The 17503-nt window shown below is 34.2% G+C and overlaps 1 protein-coding gene across 3 annotated transcripts in view; it reads left to right on the forward strand.

Moving 5' to 3' along the window:
• The window catches only part of ANO5 (anoctamin 5), a 94301-nt gene that overhangs the window by 13027 nt on the left and 63771 nt on the right, over positions 1-17503 (forward strand). For 2 of the 3 annotated variants that reach the window (XR_003141300.3, XM_025459773.3), the window contains exon 3: positions 8209-8259. Coding sequence is in view for 2 of the 3 variants with exons in the window: in XM_025459773.3 (XP_025315558.1) it covers positions 8209-8259 (51 nt within the window). In the remaining variant the exon portion in view is untranslated. The remainder of the gene's footprint in view (positions 1-8208; positions 8260-17503) is intronic. The other variant, XM_025459774.3, reaches the window with a different exon arrangement.

Consider the following 17503-nt stretch of genomic DNA (forward strand, 5'->3'; position numbering starts at 1 on the left):
GGAGACTTATTAAAACAGAAAATTTAAATAAAATCTAGACTCATAACATAATACTTTAATATCCTAAAGTCCAGACTTCTAGAGAAAAATCACAAGTAATATGAAGAACCAGGAGGATATCAACTCAATTGAGAAAAGACAGATACCAATGCTGAGGTGACACAGATGTTAGAATTGTTTAGACAAGGATTGTGAAGCAACTACCACAAAAATGCTTCAGTGAGCATTTGTGAACATTCTTTGAATAAGCAAATAGAAAGTCCTATGAAAAAATAGAAATTTTAAATAAAACATAATGGAAAATTTAAAACTGAAAAATAGAATACCTCAAAAACAACAACAACAACAACAAACAAACAAACAAACAAACAAAACCTGACCAGCAAAGTGGAAAGGATGGAAGAAGGAATCACTGAATTTGGAGATAGAAAAGAAATTACTATTTCTCAAGAGACCTAAACTTACAGATTCAGGAGGCTGAGGGAACCACACAAATGAATAAGCCCAAAGAAATTCACACCGATTCTCAAAACTAGATTTAAGAAAAAGAAAATCTTGAAAGCAGTGAGAGAGAAACAATACCTTAACAATAGGGGAACAGTAATTAAAAGAACAGTAGATTTCTCACCAGAAACCATGGAGGCTGAAAGAACCCATACATGCATTTTTTTCAGAAAAGAGAAGTGAAGAGAAGAACCAATTCAGAATTCTATAGCCAGTGAAAATATCCTTAGGAATGATCAAGACATTTTCAAGTAAAGGAAGACTGAAGACATTTTTCACTAGCACATCTACCTTATCAGATTGACCAAAGGAAGTTCTCTAACAGAAAACAGAAAGAATTTTGTAGCATGAGGAAAGAGGGAAAAACAATAACAACAACAGAAAGGGTTAAAATAGACTTTCTCCCTTTGAGTTTTCAAAATTATATTCACCAGTTGAAGTAAAAATGTTAAATGATGTCTGATATGGTTCTCAATGTATGCAGAGAAATATTTAAGACAATTATAAATAAAGTTTTGGGATAAAAAGGGAGATGAGGCTTCTTGAGAAAGAAAGCATGTGGACTGTAGACTGTGAGAAATAATGTAGATATGATGTAATATAAAAAGCAACCATTTAAAAAACTAAGTGAAGAGATACACTCAAAAACTGTTTAGATAAATAAAAAGGAGTTATAAAATAAGGTTTCAGTAATCCACAGGATATCATGAAAAGGCAGAGAAACATAAAATGGAGGGAACAAATAGAGGACAAAAAATAAAAATGAAGAATTAATCCCTAATGTACATTAATCAAGTTACACGACATGTAAGACAGAAATTTGAAAAATGACTTAAAAAACATGACAATAAGAGGATTAAAATGTACATTATGGCTGAAGATACATGCAACTGTTAATAAAAAGAAAGTAGGGGTGCTACATTAATATCCTATAAAGTATATGTTGGAGGAAAAAAATTACCATGGACAGAGTGAAACATCATAAAAGGGGTCCATTCAACAATAAGACACAGCAGTGCTAACGTCGTATTCACCAAATAGTAGCGGAACCAAAATAGCATTCTTTTAAACAATCCAAAGGACAAAGAAAGTCTCAAGAAAAAAAAAACTGGATATAAAAGTGAAAATACAGCATATTAACATTTGTTATAGCCAAGCAATGATGAGAGGGAAATTTGTAGCACCAAATGTTTATCTTAGTAAAGAGAAGTCTCAAGTCAATAATAAGCTTCCATTTCAAGTAATATGAGCAAAATAAACCCAGAGAAAACAGAATGATGGAAATAATTAAGAGCAGAAATCAATGAATTGAAAGTTGAAAAATGTTAGAGAAAATCATTGAAACAAAAAGCTGTTTCTTTGAAAAGATAGTAAGATTGACAAGCCTATAGCTAGACTTACAAAAAGGGTAGAGAGAGAGCGAGCAAGCAAGGGAGAAAGAAGAGATACACATAATATCAGGAATATATCACTATAGACTCTGTAGATATCAGAATGATAACAAAGGAATACTAAGAATAATTCCACACCTATAAATTTGACAGTTTTGATAAAATGGTTGAATTCCTCAAAGATCACAAATTAGCACAACCCATTCAACATTGTTTATAATGGGAATAATCCCATAATTATTAAGGAAATAAAATGAGTTACTTAAAGACTTCTTGCCTCAAAGAAATCTCTAGGCCCAAATAGTTTCACTAGAGAATTCTATGACATGTTTCAAGGATAATTAACACCAATCTCTTCCAGAAAATAGAAGAGGAACGAACACTTCCCAATTCATTTTAGAGGCTTGTATAACCCTGGTACTAAACCTAAACCAAACAAAAATAGTACTAAAAAAAATAACAAAAAAATAAAACTACAGAGTAATATTTTTCATGATCATAGACAGAAAAATCCTTAGTAAAATACTAATAAGTAGAATATGAAAATATAATACTATACCAAGTGAAATTTATTCCATTGATGGAAGGCTTATTCATTATCCAAAATTCAGTTGATGTACTTCATTATATTAAAAGGATTAAGAATAAAAATCAGATGATTTTTATCTATTTTTTCAGAAAAAAACTGCATTATATATATATATACACACATATATATGTATGTATATGTGTGTATATATATATATATATGCTCCTACCTGTCTATATCTACATATCTTTATCTATCTATCTATCTATCTATCTATATTTCAGAAAACTAGGACTCGAGAGGCACTCCCTTACCTGAAAAAGAACAGTAAAACAGTAACATAATATTAAGTAGTGGAAGGCTGAAAACTTTCCTCCTATAATAAAAAACATGACTGGAATGTCTTCATTTCTATTAAACATAATACTGAAAATTCTTGCAATAAGATAATAAACTAAAAGGCATATGGATAAGAAAGGAATAAATAAAACTCTGGGGATCCCTGGGTGGCTCAGTGGTTAAGCATCTGCCTTCCGCCCAGGGCATGATCCTGGAGTCCCGGGATGGAGTCCCGCATCGGGCTCCCTGCATGGAGCCTGCTTCGCCCTCTGCCTGTGTCTCTGCCTCTCTCTATGTGTATCTCATGAATAAATAAATAAAATCTTAAAATAATAAATAAAATAAAATAAAATAAAATAAAATAAAATAAAATAAACCTGCCAGTTTGCAGATGACACGGTGATCTAACTAGAAAATCCCAAGAAATTTACAAAGCAAAACAAAATAAAACGAAACACCCACAACCCACCCCTCCAAAAAAACAAAACAAAGCAAAACAAATCCCCCCTGGAACTAAGAAGCAAATTTCATACAGAAATTACATTTCTCTGAGCAGTGAACACGTGGAAGCCCAAATTGGTATATAGGTCAATGCAATTCCTATTGAAGTCTCAGCAAGACTTTTTCTAGAAATAGACAGAAGTGTTCTAAAATTTATACGAAAATCACCGGAAGTAGAAGAGAGAAAACAGATTTTAAAAAAGAAAGTGGGAAGAATCACTCTACCCAATTCAAAGACTTGACTTTTTGGCTGCAGTTTAAGCAAGCAAGACACTGTGGCATTTGCAGAGAGCGGCATGTTGATTAATGAAGCAGATTGGAAATGGCAAGAATAGTCCTACACGAGTACACCCAAATGATTTTGTACATATGTGTAAAAATTCAATGGAGAAACAATAATCTTTTTCAGCAAGTGGTGCTGGAGGATTTGGATATCTATAGGCAAAATTAAGAACTTTATTTATTTTTTTAATTAAGAACTTTAACTTAAACCTCATCTTTATACAAAAATTAATTCGACATTGATCACAGGCTTAAATGTAAAACCATGCAACTTTTTGAAGAAAAAATAGAGGAGAAAAATCTGTGGAAAGTAGGTCTGGCTAAAGAGGTGTTAGACTGATGTAAAAGCATGATCCATCCATAGAAAAACAATTCATAAATTGGACTTTTTCAAATTTAAGAGCTGTTGTTCTATGGAAGATCCTGGTAAGAGGAACCACCAAGCTGCAGATCTGGAGAAAATATGTCCACGTCACATATCTGACAAAAGTTTCCCCCTATGTGTGGTATTACGAAGAAACAGCAAAACCCATTTTTGAAAAGCAGCCAACCCAAATGAGTAAAGTACACGATGATATATTACCTTAAATAGGATAAAGATGGCAAACACATGCATTTGGCAAATAAAAGATGTTCATGATGACCAGCAATTAAGGAATTGCAAAATAAGACCAAAGTTGGATTTCACTGTACGCCCATGAGAACACACCATTTAAAATGGAAAATAGTGACAATACCAAAACCTGGAGAAGCTGCAGGGACACTGGGTCTCCCATTCACTGCTGGTGGGACGTAAAATGGGGGCAGTCATGTTAGGAAACTGCGGGGCAGTGTCTTAAAAGACTAAACATACACTTAACCCTATGGCTCCGTAATCACACCCTTGGGCCTTTATCCCACAGAAATGACAACTTATAAGCACACAAAAACCTTTGCACAAGTGTTTTCAGTGGCTTTATTTGTAGTAGCCCAGAGTAGAAACCACCTGATTGTGCTCCAGTAGGTGACTGGTTAAACAAACTGTAATAAGCCGCATGCCTTAGCATGGACTACTACCCACCAATAAAAAGAAATGAGCTTTTGATACACACACACAGCTTGAATGGATCTCCAGGGCATTGAGCTTAAATGAAAAACAACAACAACAACCCTCAAAGGCCATATACTATATGATTCGATTTTTATAGCTCTTGAGATGACAATATTACAGAGACGGAGGAAAAATTAGTGGTTGCTAGGGGTTATGCACGTTCAGAGGGAGGGAAGTAGATAAAACTTTAAAAGGAGTAGCTCAAGGGGAAATCTCTGGTTAGAAGTGCTCTGTGTATTAATTGTGCTGGTTCTTACTCAAGTGTACATACGTGATGCAGCAGCACAATCCTGAATACGTGCCTTGTACTCATGGCAGTTTCCTGGTTTCGAGGTTGTATCACAGTTATGTGAGGTATTGGTCACTGGGGGCAACCCAGTTGGTGGGATTTCTCTGCTATCTTCGCAAATTTCTATAAATCCATAATCATTTCAACATGAAAAGAAAAAAAAACAATAAGTGAATACAACTTATTTAACTTTCCCTCAGTGCTTAACTTGATTTCCTTTTATTGACTCAAATGCTATAAAGATACAAAATTTACATTGTAGTCAGCCTTTTGAAAAGGACACTTTAATTACGAGAATATTCATTCCAGTTTTGGATTGAGGCGAAGGTGAGTAGAATAATTCGATTTAGTCTATGAGCAAATTCATAGCTATGAATATTTGGGTCTTTTACAAAACAGAATACATAGAAATTGTAGGCTCAGTATTTTAAAATTATCTACTTTTGAATCATCTCTGCTTTTATGATTGCTTAAACTTTAAAAGGACTAAATTCTAGGGTATTACCTTCTGATCTACAATTAATACAGGTCATCGCAGAACATTATTAGAATTTTGGGGGAGATCCAGAGAATGCATGTGAATTAAAAATTTGTAGCATGATAACTATATTAAATCTGTGATACGATTAGTAGAAATGAAGCAAAAAATAACTTTAAAATGTCAACATTTATTGAAAACGTCCCATGTGTTATCATATTTAACTTCACTGTACTGAAACTGTGGCATGAAGAGGTTAACTGCTCAAGTTTACATGTATAATTGAAGAAAAAGGTTTGGGAGAGTCTCTAAAATGAGCCTACCTAAACTAGTTTATTGTTATATCTGTAGAATTCTGGAGTTGGGCCTCGGAACCCAGGCAGGCTGATTTCAGAGCTTGCTCTCTTAATTACTCTACAATATTACTTCTTTAAGAATACTATTTTAATGAGGGGGACACTTGACGGGATGAGCACTGGGTGTTATTCTGTATGTTGGTAAATTGAACACCAATCAAAAATTATTTTATTAAAAAAAAAGAATACTGTTTTAAGAATCCTGTCTTTTTCCCCCCAAAATTTCAATTTCCAAATAATTGCTTCTTATACTTGGAATCCTCAGGATTGCTATGTAGTTTCTATGGGGTTTTGTAGATCTTCAGAATATTGCCAGGTTTCTTTGGCTCCTGGAAGTTTGCATCATTCATTCATCTATGTATTCATTTCATGCCATTGTGTACCACCTCCCTCCATTCCGTAATGGTCGGGGTCAGGGAAAGAGGCAGCCTGGGACAGGAAAGTCGTGGCCCTGGAAGAGGGAAATTTAGAATTGAGAACAGCACAGATTCTCCTTTGGCCTGAGACTGAGGTCAGTGATAAATGAAGCAATGAAATGCTCAGCAAAAAGTATGAAGGGACCTCTGTGAATTTTATTGTGCAAACTGAAGATGCACCTGCAGCTTTTGATTGGGAAGTCGCAGCATGTTGGTATTTCTTCCAGTGAGAGAGTGTCCACTGACCAGCCCGGTTGCTTTTGGGACATTTTAGGGTTTTTTTGTACCTTCTTGTAAGTTAAACAGCTGATCATTATCTAGCATTATTGAAAAAAAATTATGTGATGAGGAGTCAACAGAAAGTGAAGCCATAATGAATATACATATTATCTTAAAGGCAGAAATACAGAAATAAAACGATTTATTGAGGTTGCCGTTTTGGAATTGAGTGATTGAGATATCCATTAGCTCATATGTGATGTATTTAGGCGAGTTAACGGAATGCATTCAAGGTCCATTGGCAGAACACAGATTAGTTAAAGAGGATTTTGAGCGACTATTTACTCTTAGACTCAGTCTGCCTTAGTTCTTCCCACTGTTTCAGTATAGCTTTAATACCATAGATGACTGTCATCTTTTTTTAAGATTTTATCTATTTATTTGAGAGAGCGAGAGAGAGCGCGCACAAATGGATGAGGGGCAGAGGGAGAAGCAGGCTCCCACTGAGCAGAGAGCCCAATGTGGGGCTTGATCCCAGGACTCCGCAATCATGACCTGAACCAAAGGCAGCTGCCTAACTGACTGAGCCACCCAGGCACCCCGATTTCATCTTTTCATGGAATTTATTTTGAATACTGCAATATGAAAATTAATAGGTTTTCAAAATTCTCTTCCTTGTCCTCCTTAAGAACACAGACAAATTATTAGGTTTGCGTTGTTGTTGTTGTTGTTGCTCCTTGTAGTGTGTGCGTGTGTGGCACATTTTGCAACTTAACTTTTGTAGCCTTGGATGTGTTTCCAAAGTGCCCTTTGAGGTTTTGTTTTGTTTGTTTGTTTTTTTTTATGTTGATAGTACTTTTTATCTCCTGTTTTCAAAACTCATCTGCCCAACATCACCTGGGCATAATGAGATGCTGTTTGTGATTTTTTTTTTCCAAGAACCAGGTAAGTGAATTCCTAGTCTATAGACATGAGCTTCTGGTCACTTCGGCTGGCTGCTGCCTCTCCATAGCACCCTGTGGTATCTGTCAATGGGGACCGCAGAGAAGTGATAGTGTGTGGTTTCAGGAGCATGTGCTGTGGTGTGCCATCTGTCGTGGAACGTGAGGATTTAAAAATCCACCATACACCAGAGCAACATAGCTATTGCTTTAATTACAGGTGTTTTTTGTGTGTATCTATATCCATGCATGGCTTTTTTTCCTTGAGTTGTAAGTGCAGGTCCTTAAGAATCCTGGTGGTATGTTTACTAAGGTATTCACTTGATTTAATAATTTAATTATTTAGTAAATTAAATAAAATGATGATGTTATTCAATGATTTTAATTAATATTTATCAATTACATTAGTTAATATGAATATTAATATTTATTTAGGGATTCCAAACAAATGTCGAAAAGGAAGGCCTCCAATAGCCAATTAATTCTCCCTTTCCTTGTGGTCCTGTTCAGGGCTCGGCATCATTAGAGGGTGGCACTCTCTGTTACCTCTTTGTAATATAGTAGTTTCTTAACCGTTTCTTGCATCTCCCATTTTTTTTTTCGTGATTTGATGAAGGTACCTTCGGAATTCTTGTTCTCTCTCAAGCTCTTTCTCTCTCTCCATACACACATACACGCAGCAGGAGCACACAAGTGCACAGATGCACATATATACAGAGTTTTTGCCTTCAATCTCAGGTGTTTTGTAAGTCCTCTCAATTGCAAGTTTAGTGTTTCTATATTGAGAACCTAGAATTTTTTGTTGTTGCAAGTTATATGCTCCCCACTTGCACGGTTACTAACAGCATCCTGTCTCCCCCATGTTACCGTCAGCAGCCCCTGAGCAGCAGAGAGACCAGCTTCCTCATCGGAGAAGAACCAGTGGTGAGCAGCCATCATTCCTATACTTCCCTGCATGGGCGCAAAGGGGGTCTTTTATGGTCAGAGAGGGTGATGCTCTCTTTTCCATGTCAGTTATTTTTCAGGTGCTCATATGTAATATTTAGGAATTTATTACTTTGGAAAAAAATCTATTTCTTATGGGGAGAAAAAGTAACCTCAAACGAATTAATGAGAATGACCCATAAAGCATAGCCATCTGCTTTACATTTTAAATCTCTCTGTTTTATAAATGAGAAAAAAAGAATGAAGGGTCTGGGAGGTTTAATGACTTGGCCAAAATTATCCAGCTGCTGAAGAAGCAGATCCTGGACCAGAACTCGAGTTTCTGAATTCTGGTTTAGTGTTCTTTCTTCATACTTGATCCCTTCATTTCTTTTACCTGTTAAGTGCATTCGTGAGAAAAATTATGAAGTACAGTTTATTTAAAAATCAGAGTTGAATATCAGTTAAGAGGATAAAGGGATTTGAACATTTTCACTAATTGCTTGGTAAAAAAAAAAAAAAGATGCTGTTTGGGAAGATGGGGAAATAGAGTTATATTTTTATACTGACAGTTTTAAAATGGGTAATGTTTTGCTTTTCGGTAGCATGCTAATCTATAACGTTCCAGAATGAAGGATGTGGGGTTGATCAAATCATAATAACTGCAGCTTTGTTGGTTCTTTGGTTCTCTCTCTCTCTTTTTCTTTTTTCTTTTTTTGGATTGTGTGAAACATTTACTTGATTCCAAAGTTGAAAACCATTGATCAAATATGGTTTAGTGGAGCCTAAATCTTAGGCTATTTTGGTGCCATTCTTTAAGAAGAAGGATAGAACAATAATTTACTTTATGAAATTCACAAAATATTTGGCCATGAGAACACATTGTTAGTGTCTGTCTAAGTCGTTGGAGGTGTTGGTACAAGCAAGAAGCCCTGAAGTTTTGCTTGAAGGTACCCGCTTCAAGCAATTTACCCCACTTGAAGGTAAATCTATTTGAGGATGAAATTATGAAACAAAGCATTTTCAGAGAAAATTTTCTTCCTGATTTTTCCTCTTAATCCTCTGTAGTAATCATTTTTATTTGGTTTATCCTTTTATTTTTTATTTACTTATTTATTTTGGTTTATCCTTTTAATGTGTCCTTTACTTTTCCATATATGGGTGTGTGTGTGTGTGTGTGTGTGTGTACACATACATATGTATTTGTTCCTTGTTTTTCACTTAACATAACCTGAGTTCATGCAATATTGATATAGATTTCCATCCTATCCAGTTGTATGTTGCATAATATTACTTTGTGGAGGGTTAGCATAGTGTATTCATTCAATCCCTTTATTGATGCAATTTGGATTGTTTTTTAATCTTTTTTTCTCCAAATATTGTTACAGTCTTATAATATTTTGGCCAGTGTTATCTTTCTAAATAAGATTTCTGTATAAAAGAATAAGCATATATGTAATTTGGCCACATATTGCAAAATTCCCCTCAGCTTTGCATTTCTTTTATATATATTTTTTAAGATCTGACTCATTTATTCATGAGAGACACAGAGAGAGGCAGAAACATAGGCAGAGGGAGAAGCAGGCTCCCCCAGGGCAGGGGAGGGCAGGGGATATTGTTAAAGACAAATATTGTTAAACAGTAAGTTGTGAAAATTAAACAGTAAGCTTTTTTGAAACAATCTTTTTATTTTAGTATAGTTTTAGATTTACAGATTTATTATGAATATAGTACATAAAATTCCTTACACCCCATATCCATGAAGCCTGATGTAGGACCCGATCCCAGGACCCCAGGATCAGGACCTGAGCCAAAGGCAGACGCTCAACCACTGAGCCACCCAGGTGATCCTGCTTTGCATTTCCTACAAGTTCCTGAGAATGCCTATTTGCCCACAGCCTCATCAATAGCATGTTGTCACGAGTAGATTTTTGTCTCTCTGGTAATGCGATAGCTAGTGGCCATTGGGAGCTCCATTAGTTAGTTGTGTATCTTAGTGTGGTTTAAATTTGCATTTCTCTTATTTTGAGGGGGATATTCATCTTTCCTTATGTTGTTGGTCATTTTAATTTATTTTTCTGGATAACTCTGTTCATTTATTCTATTTTCCTGTCAAGCTGTTAGGTTTTTCTTTTTTCTCTTGATTATTTTCGGAGCTGTTTATAGTTTTATTGTTATCCCCCTGCCTGTGATAGGAGTTGTAAATAATTTCCCCATATGTCATATGTTAGTAACTAAAATTCCAGATTCCAAATGATTTTAAAAATGATTTATGATATTTCATTTTTTATGTCGATATAATTAAAGACAAATATTGTTAAACAGTAAGTTGTGAAAATTAAACAGTAAGCTTTTTTGAAATAATCTTTTTATTTTAGTATAGTTTTAGATTTACAGATTTATTATGAATATAGTACATAAAATTACTTACACCCCATATCCATATTCACCTGTTATTAGCATCTTGCATTAATTAGCATGGTACAATTAATGAACCATTAATACGTTATTAATGGTTATAATGGTTATAATGGTTATAACCATTGATACGTTATTATTAACTGAAGCCCATACTTAGATTTCCTTGGTTTTTCCCTAATGTCCTTTTTCTATTTCAGGATCCTGTCTAGGATAGTACATTGCATTAATTTATTTGTTTTTAAGTTTTTATTTTATTTACAGTATAGTTAGTATTCAGTGTTACATGGAGTACAGTACAGCAAGTCAGCAATTCCATACATACCCAGTGCTCATCATGACAAGCACACTCCTTAATCCCAATCACCTTGTTCACCCATCCCCACACCTCCTCCCCTCTGGTAATTATCAGCTTGTTTCTAGAGTGAAGAGTCTGATTCTTGGTTTGTTTTTCTTTCTATTTTCCACCTTTGGTTGTTTGTTTCGTTTACTAAATTCCATATATGAGTGAGATCATATATATTTGTCTTTCTCTGACATTTTTTGCTTAGCATTATACTCTGTAGCTCCATCCATGTCATTGCAAGTCATACAATTTCATTCTTTTTTATGGCTGAATAATGTTTAATATATATATATATATAATATTTCATATTCCAGCTACACACAGTCCAAATTTCTAGTTGTTTAAACCAAAAACTTTTTTTAAGAGTTATCATCTTTATGGTTTATACATTATATATAGTGAGATGCACTATTTTAAGTGTACAGTTTCATGAGTTTTTAACAAACCATAACAATCAAGATACAGATTTCTTTTATCTCAAAAAATGTCCTTTTGCTGCTCTAAGGCAACCAATGATTTGATTTTTTGTTTCTAAAGTGCTATGTGAATGGTATCAAATTCTATATACTATTTTGTGTCTGGCTTCTTTTGTTCAGCATAATGTTGCTGAGATACATCGGAATTTCAAATGATATTGGTAAATTAAATCTTGTTGAACATATCTTTAGTTTTTTATCAATTTATTTAGTTTTATTGCTAAATAGTATTTCATTGAATGGATATGCCAAATTTTGTTTATCCATTCACCTGTTGATAGATATTCATACTCTTTTCAGTTTGGGAACCATTATAAATGAAACTGTTAGGAACATTCAAGTGAGACAAATAGTTTTTATAGACATGTATTTTAATTGATCTTGATTAATTTCCTAGGAGTAAAATTTCTGGGTCATATGAAAGAGTATGTGTACATTTATATGAAATTGCTGAACTATTTTTAAAAGTGGTTACTAATTTTTCTTTCCTATAAGTAATGTATGAGAGTTGTAGTTGGTCTGTACCCTCACCAACACTTGATATTGTCAGCTTTTTAGTTTAATAATCTAATGGAAGATAGTGGTATCCTATGATTTCAGTTCTCATTTCCCAGATAAATAATGGTATTACACACCTTTTCATGGGCTTATTGACCATTCACATATCTTCTTCTGTGAACTGTCCTTTCAGATCTTTTATATAATTTTAAAAATCGAGTTGATTAACTTCCTGTTGATGTCTAAGAGTGTTTATGTATTCTGAACACAAGACCTTTGTCAGGTGTTTTCATTGCAAATATTTTCTCCCAGTCTGAGACTTTCCTTCAGATCTTTTAACACATTTTGAAGGGTTTGGATATTAATTTCTCATCTTTTTCTTTTATGATCCATGCTTCCTGTGTTCTATCTAAGAGATTTTTGTGTACACCAAAGTAAGAGATTTTTCTCAGATTGTCTTCAGTTTTATGGTTTTAACTTTTACTTTTAGCCTGAGATCTATTTGGAATTAACTTTTGTAGGTGACTTGTGATGAGGATTGAAATTTATTTTTAATATAAATACAGCACTGTCTGTTCAAATGACAGTCCTTTTCTCAGAAATTACACTGCGACTTCAGTGGGAAACCATTTGACTGTATATATGTGAGTTTACTTCTAAACTCTCTGTTCTGTCCCACATCATCTGTCTGTTCTTATGCCAGGATGGTACTGTTTTGATTACTTCTGCTTTAGAGTAAGTATTAACATCAGGCAAAGTAGTGGTTACTCCTACTTTGTTTTCCCTTATCAAAATCGTTTGGCTTATTTTAGATTCTTTGCATTTTTTTAAAGATTTTATTTATTTATTCCTGAGAGAGGCAGAGACACAGGCAGAGGGAGAAGCAGGCTCCATGTGGAGAGCCCAATGCGGAACTCGATCCTGGGACTCCAGGATCACACCCTGAGCCAAAGGCAGACACTCAACCGCTGAGCCACCCAGACGTCTCTTGCATTTCTGTACACATTTTAGAATCATCTTAAAAAATAATAAATCTTACTGGTTATTTTGATTGGTGTTGCATAGAATTTTAGAAAAATTTGAGAAGAAACTGTATTTTAACAATACTGATCTTTTGATACATGAATATGAAGCATATCTCTTTTTTTGATCTTTAATCCATCTCAACAACAATTTCATTTTCAGTATATGTCTTGCACATCTATTGGTAAATATGTTCAGAAATAGTTTATATTTTGTTGATCTTATTTTTTTCAACTTTCAATTAGACATTTTAATATATATGCATAAATAATTATTATCTTGGGTTTAAAAGATATACAGAAATGAGAAATACATGGTGGAATAATAAGCAGAGTAGGACTTAGGGTGTTCAAAGGTATTTGCATTGTCCAGAAAGTAGTAAACTTATGACCTCATATCTGATCCCAATAACTTAGAGGTGTATTTATTATTTTGGGGTAATAATATACATAAGGGAATAAATAACCAGCTAGTAGAGGTTAAAAATAGAGTCATTTCAAAAATAGGTGAGAAGGAAAAGTAAAAGGAATATAGTGCACAGTATAGTTTGTCTCGGTAGGTTCAAAATAACTTTTCCTGGAAACCTTTAAAGGTACAGCTCCTGTCTTAGTGAATCTGGTGTTGTTCATGAGAAACCTGGTGCCATTTTGATTCTCATTCCATTGTAGGTAATCAGTTGTTTTCAGTTTGTTTTTGTTTAGGTGTGCATGTCTGAAATATTTCTCAATGTTGAAATATTTCTCAAAGCCTCAGAGCTTGGACATTCTTCTAAACGTGATCTTCTTTCACTGATCTTTCATGGCACATGAAGGATAATTTCTGTCCTAAGATTTGTGCATTCGTTTTCAGCTAAGGAAAAATCTTTCTTCAGTATAATGATTATTTCCTTCCTGTATTTTACATATGCTCTCTTTTGGAAATTATTGTTGGCAAATACTAAACTACAGGGTTTGCCAGGATTGCCTCACATTGTTTCTCATTTTAGATTTTATCTTTTTGCTCTTTGTTCCTGGAATTTTCCCTTGACTTTTCCTTTAGATCTCTATTAGTGCAAACATGCAAAGATTAAAGCATATGAGATATCCTAAAGCACCATATTGTGCTGCATGAGTAGTATAGACACGAAGGAAGTAGAATGTCAGAAGACGCAGAGCTCTCCCTATGTGAGGGTCTTCACAAAGGAAGTCAGACTGGCCTTGAGAAAAGTGAGGTTTACCTGTATGAAATGGAAACATATAAAAGACTCTCTGCTACATTCTTTTAATCTTTTGATTTTAGGCTTATTCAACATGTAAGCATCCTTTTATGTGGTCTCAGTTAACATAAAAAGATGATAGTAGTATTGGGAAATATTTACTGTTTTTTTTTTTCACGTATAGTTGTTAAAGTATTTAATATAGCATATTCAGAAGCCTCACTAGAATATTCATTGTTATAAAAATTCTGATCCACTCTATTCTTTGCTTAGAGTACTATAAACACTATATTTGATACCTGGAATAGTTAATTTTTTAAAACATGCATGACAAAATATATTTCAGACTTAATTATGAAATGAGTAATAATGTTGGCCAGAAAAGAAATACTAGAGCAAACATTTTATGTTATTGCATTTCATATATATATATGAAATATACATATACACTAGTTAAAAAAGTAAAAATTATAAGTAAATATGTTATTACAAAAAAAACAATGAATAATTTTAATATATTATTTGAATTTTTGGAAATGAGGGAGAAACCGTATTTCTGCGTATTGGTCTACATCAGCAATGAATTGCAGTGCCTGTTTGGGGCCTTTTGGAAATGTGTCAGTCGTGTATTTAAAATTGAACTCTGCATATTTATGGCCAATAGTGTATAAGCCAAAGTTGTCAAGTATACTCCTGTTGATAAAATAATATATTTTGTTAATTTAACTTCAGAAGTTTCATGTGAAGCAACCGATATACACACATAGTTAGGAAAAGTCTTAAGCATAAGGGTATTAGAGATTCATAAAATAAAATCCCATTTCACAGTGAATTCCTAAGAAATCAATCCTTAAAATTCCATTAGAAGGATCTTCTCCAGTAAATTCAACCTAAGTTCTGTTTGGGGGGTTATATGTCCTTATTACCATTTGCTAATAATTCATAGGATTTATCTGATTAGTGTAACAGAGTATACTTTGTGTTTGGCACAAAGAAATTAAGATATGCCAGTACTATGGTTTTTGTTTAAATTTAGTTGTTGTGTAGGATCCACTCAGTAAGTGGGTTTTATAGTTTGTAGGTTGAGTATCTTGTAGCCTTAACATCAAGGATTAATGTAGTTTTAAATGTGAAATTGAAATCTCAAGAGCGAATGGACTTTTTCTTGTTTAGAAATTCAGAGCATCGGATGGCTTATTGTATTACAGCTCCATGAATTATATTGATTTTCATTCATTTACAGTATACATTCCAGAATTGTCTGTGATATTGGACTTTCACTCCTTGCTGATCTCTTACCAGTGATCAGGTAGCTGAGCCAGGACCTGGAGTCAGCAATCTCTGAAGTGATGCCTGCCACACCACACTAGGTAGTGCCTATATGGCTCGGTAGCTGGCCCATCGAAAGCATTAAAAAATGGCCAAGGAAAGGTGTGAGAAAAAAAGAAATACATAAAGAAAGAGGAATGTAGATGAGTGATAAAAACTAATATATAATGAGACAGAGATGCTGTTGACAACTCCTACTATGTGATACCAATAATACAGATTATCAACTCTGTTCCCAGAGATAGGACTCTGAAGTGTCTTCTTACAAATAAATTTGGTTAAATTTAATGAATTGAAGTTACATAGAGAAAACATTTTATTAAAAGTTTTTGATAAATGAAAATTTATTTTAATATTTTGGTACTATTATGAAAAAGGCAAGAAAGATGTGTACATTAAATATGATGATTTACCATATTAAAAAATTCAGTACTTCCAGAAAACCAGAAATAAATAGTTTCACTGTTAATCATTTTTTTAAAAAGCAAGCATAATTTAGCACATGATGGAAATACATAATAAGGTTATTAATTCTATAATTTTTGTCCCTAGAATGTAATTTTATCTTTTTATAAACAGATCCTTTGGTGGAGATCTTTTAATATATTTAAAATTGAGTTTAAAAAATATTAACTGGGAAAAAATTTAAAAAAAAATTAACTGGGGTGCCTGGATGACCCAGTTGGTTAAGCATCTGACTTCTGCTCGGGTCATAGTCCCGGGGTCCTGGGATCCAGCCCTGCTTTGAGCTCCCTGCTCAAGGGGGAGCCTGCTTCTCCCTCTCCTTCTGCCTGCTGCTCCCCTTCTTTGTGCTCTCTCTCTCTGTGTCAAATAAATAAATTCTTAAAAAAATATTAACTATCGAGTCAATATGTTTCAGGACCAACTACTGGTATTGATCTCATTGGTTTTTATATTGTGAAGATATCATATTGGGAAAGCTGCAAACCTACTTGATAGTAGATGTTTTTATTGCAGGAGGCTTTTAGCAATCATCTAGGTAACTTTTTAAAAATTTTTTAAAAAAGTTATTTACTTGAGAGAGCAAGACAGAGAAACAGCACAAGCTGGGGGAGGGAGAGGGAGAAGCAGGCTCCCCCGCTGAGCAGGGAGCCCAACATAGGGCTCCGATCATGATCATGACCTGAGCTGAGGGCAGACACTTAACTGACTGAGCCACCCAGGCACCCCATGGGCCCATTTATTCTTTAGGCACAGTAGGCACCATGCTTACGAGAGCCCACGACACTTTTTGGAGCCCATGGAAATATTTTAATTGCTTTTAAAATCAGAATTAAAGAAACAACTCCCCCATAAATATAATAGTGTGTATATGTGTGTGTGTATACACATACATTCATTTATTTCTTTTTAGATTGAAAAAAAAAATAATGGTGGAAGGAGCCCACATTAAGCAAATAGGCCAGACAGAGCCCATGAAAGGCACAATGTGGTCCTTCATGACCCCTTAGTGCACAACTCTATCCTTTCCCTTAATGATTCTGTAATGAGTTTAGGAAAAAGCTAACAGTAACTTGGAATCTCATGAAATATCCCAAGAAAACCAAAGCGCTAAGATGAAAAAATGTTAGCCCAGCAGAACAATACATTTTATAATACGCCCTGTGCAATGACTGTCCTCTGTCTTGTGTCTGTTGTGTTCTTAAGCAATGGCAGTATCAACTCATTGATGCATAGTAGAGCCTCGGTTTATAGAGCAGGGATTTTTCACTCCAGTAGCCACCACTGCTTGCGTCTCTAGCTTATTTTAAGAAGACAACAGTTTCAGCAAAACTTTTCATGACAAGAACTAAAACTTTTTATTGACAATTTTATTAGGATCCTTATCATTTCATTATATTATAAAATACACAGAGTGCTTGTCTTTTTGTGCCATTGTTTGGTTTTCTTTCAAACATTGTTGATTTTCCCAGATGTGTTTAGGTAATTGCCTTGATG

Source organism: Canis lupus, chromosome 21 (genome assembly GCF_003254725.2).
Source record: "Canis lupus dingo isolate Sandy chromosome 21, ASM325472v2, whole genome shotgun sequence".
NCBI classification, from domain to species: domain Eukaryota; kingdom Metazoa; phylum Chordata; class Mammalia; order Carnivora; family Canidae; genus Canis; species Canis lupus.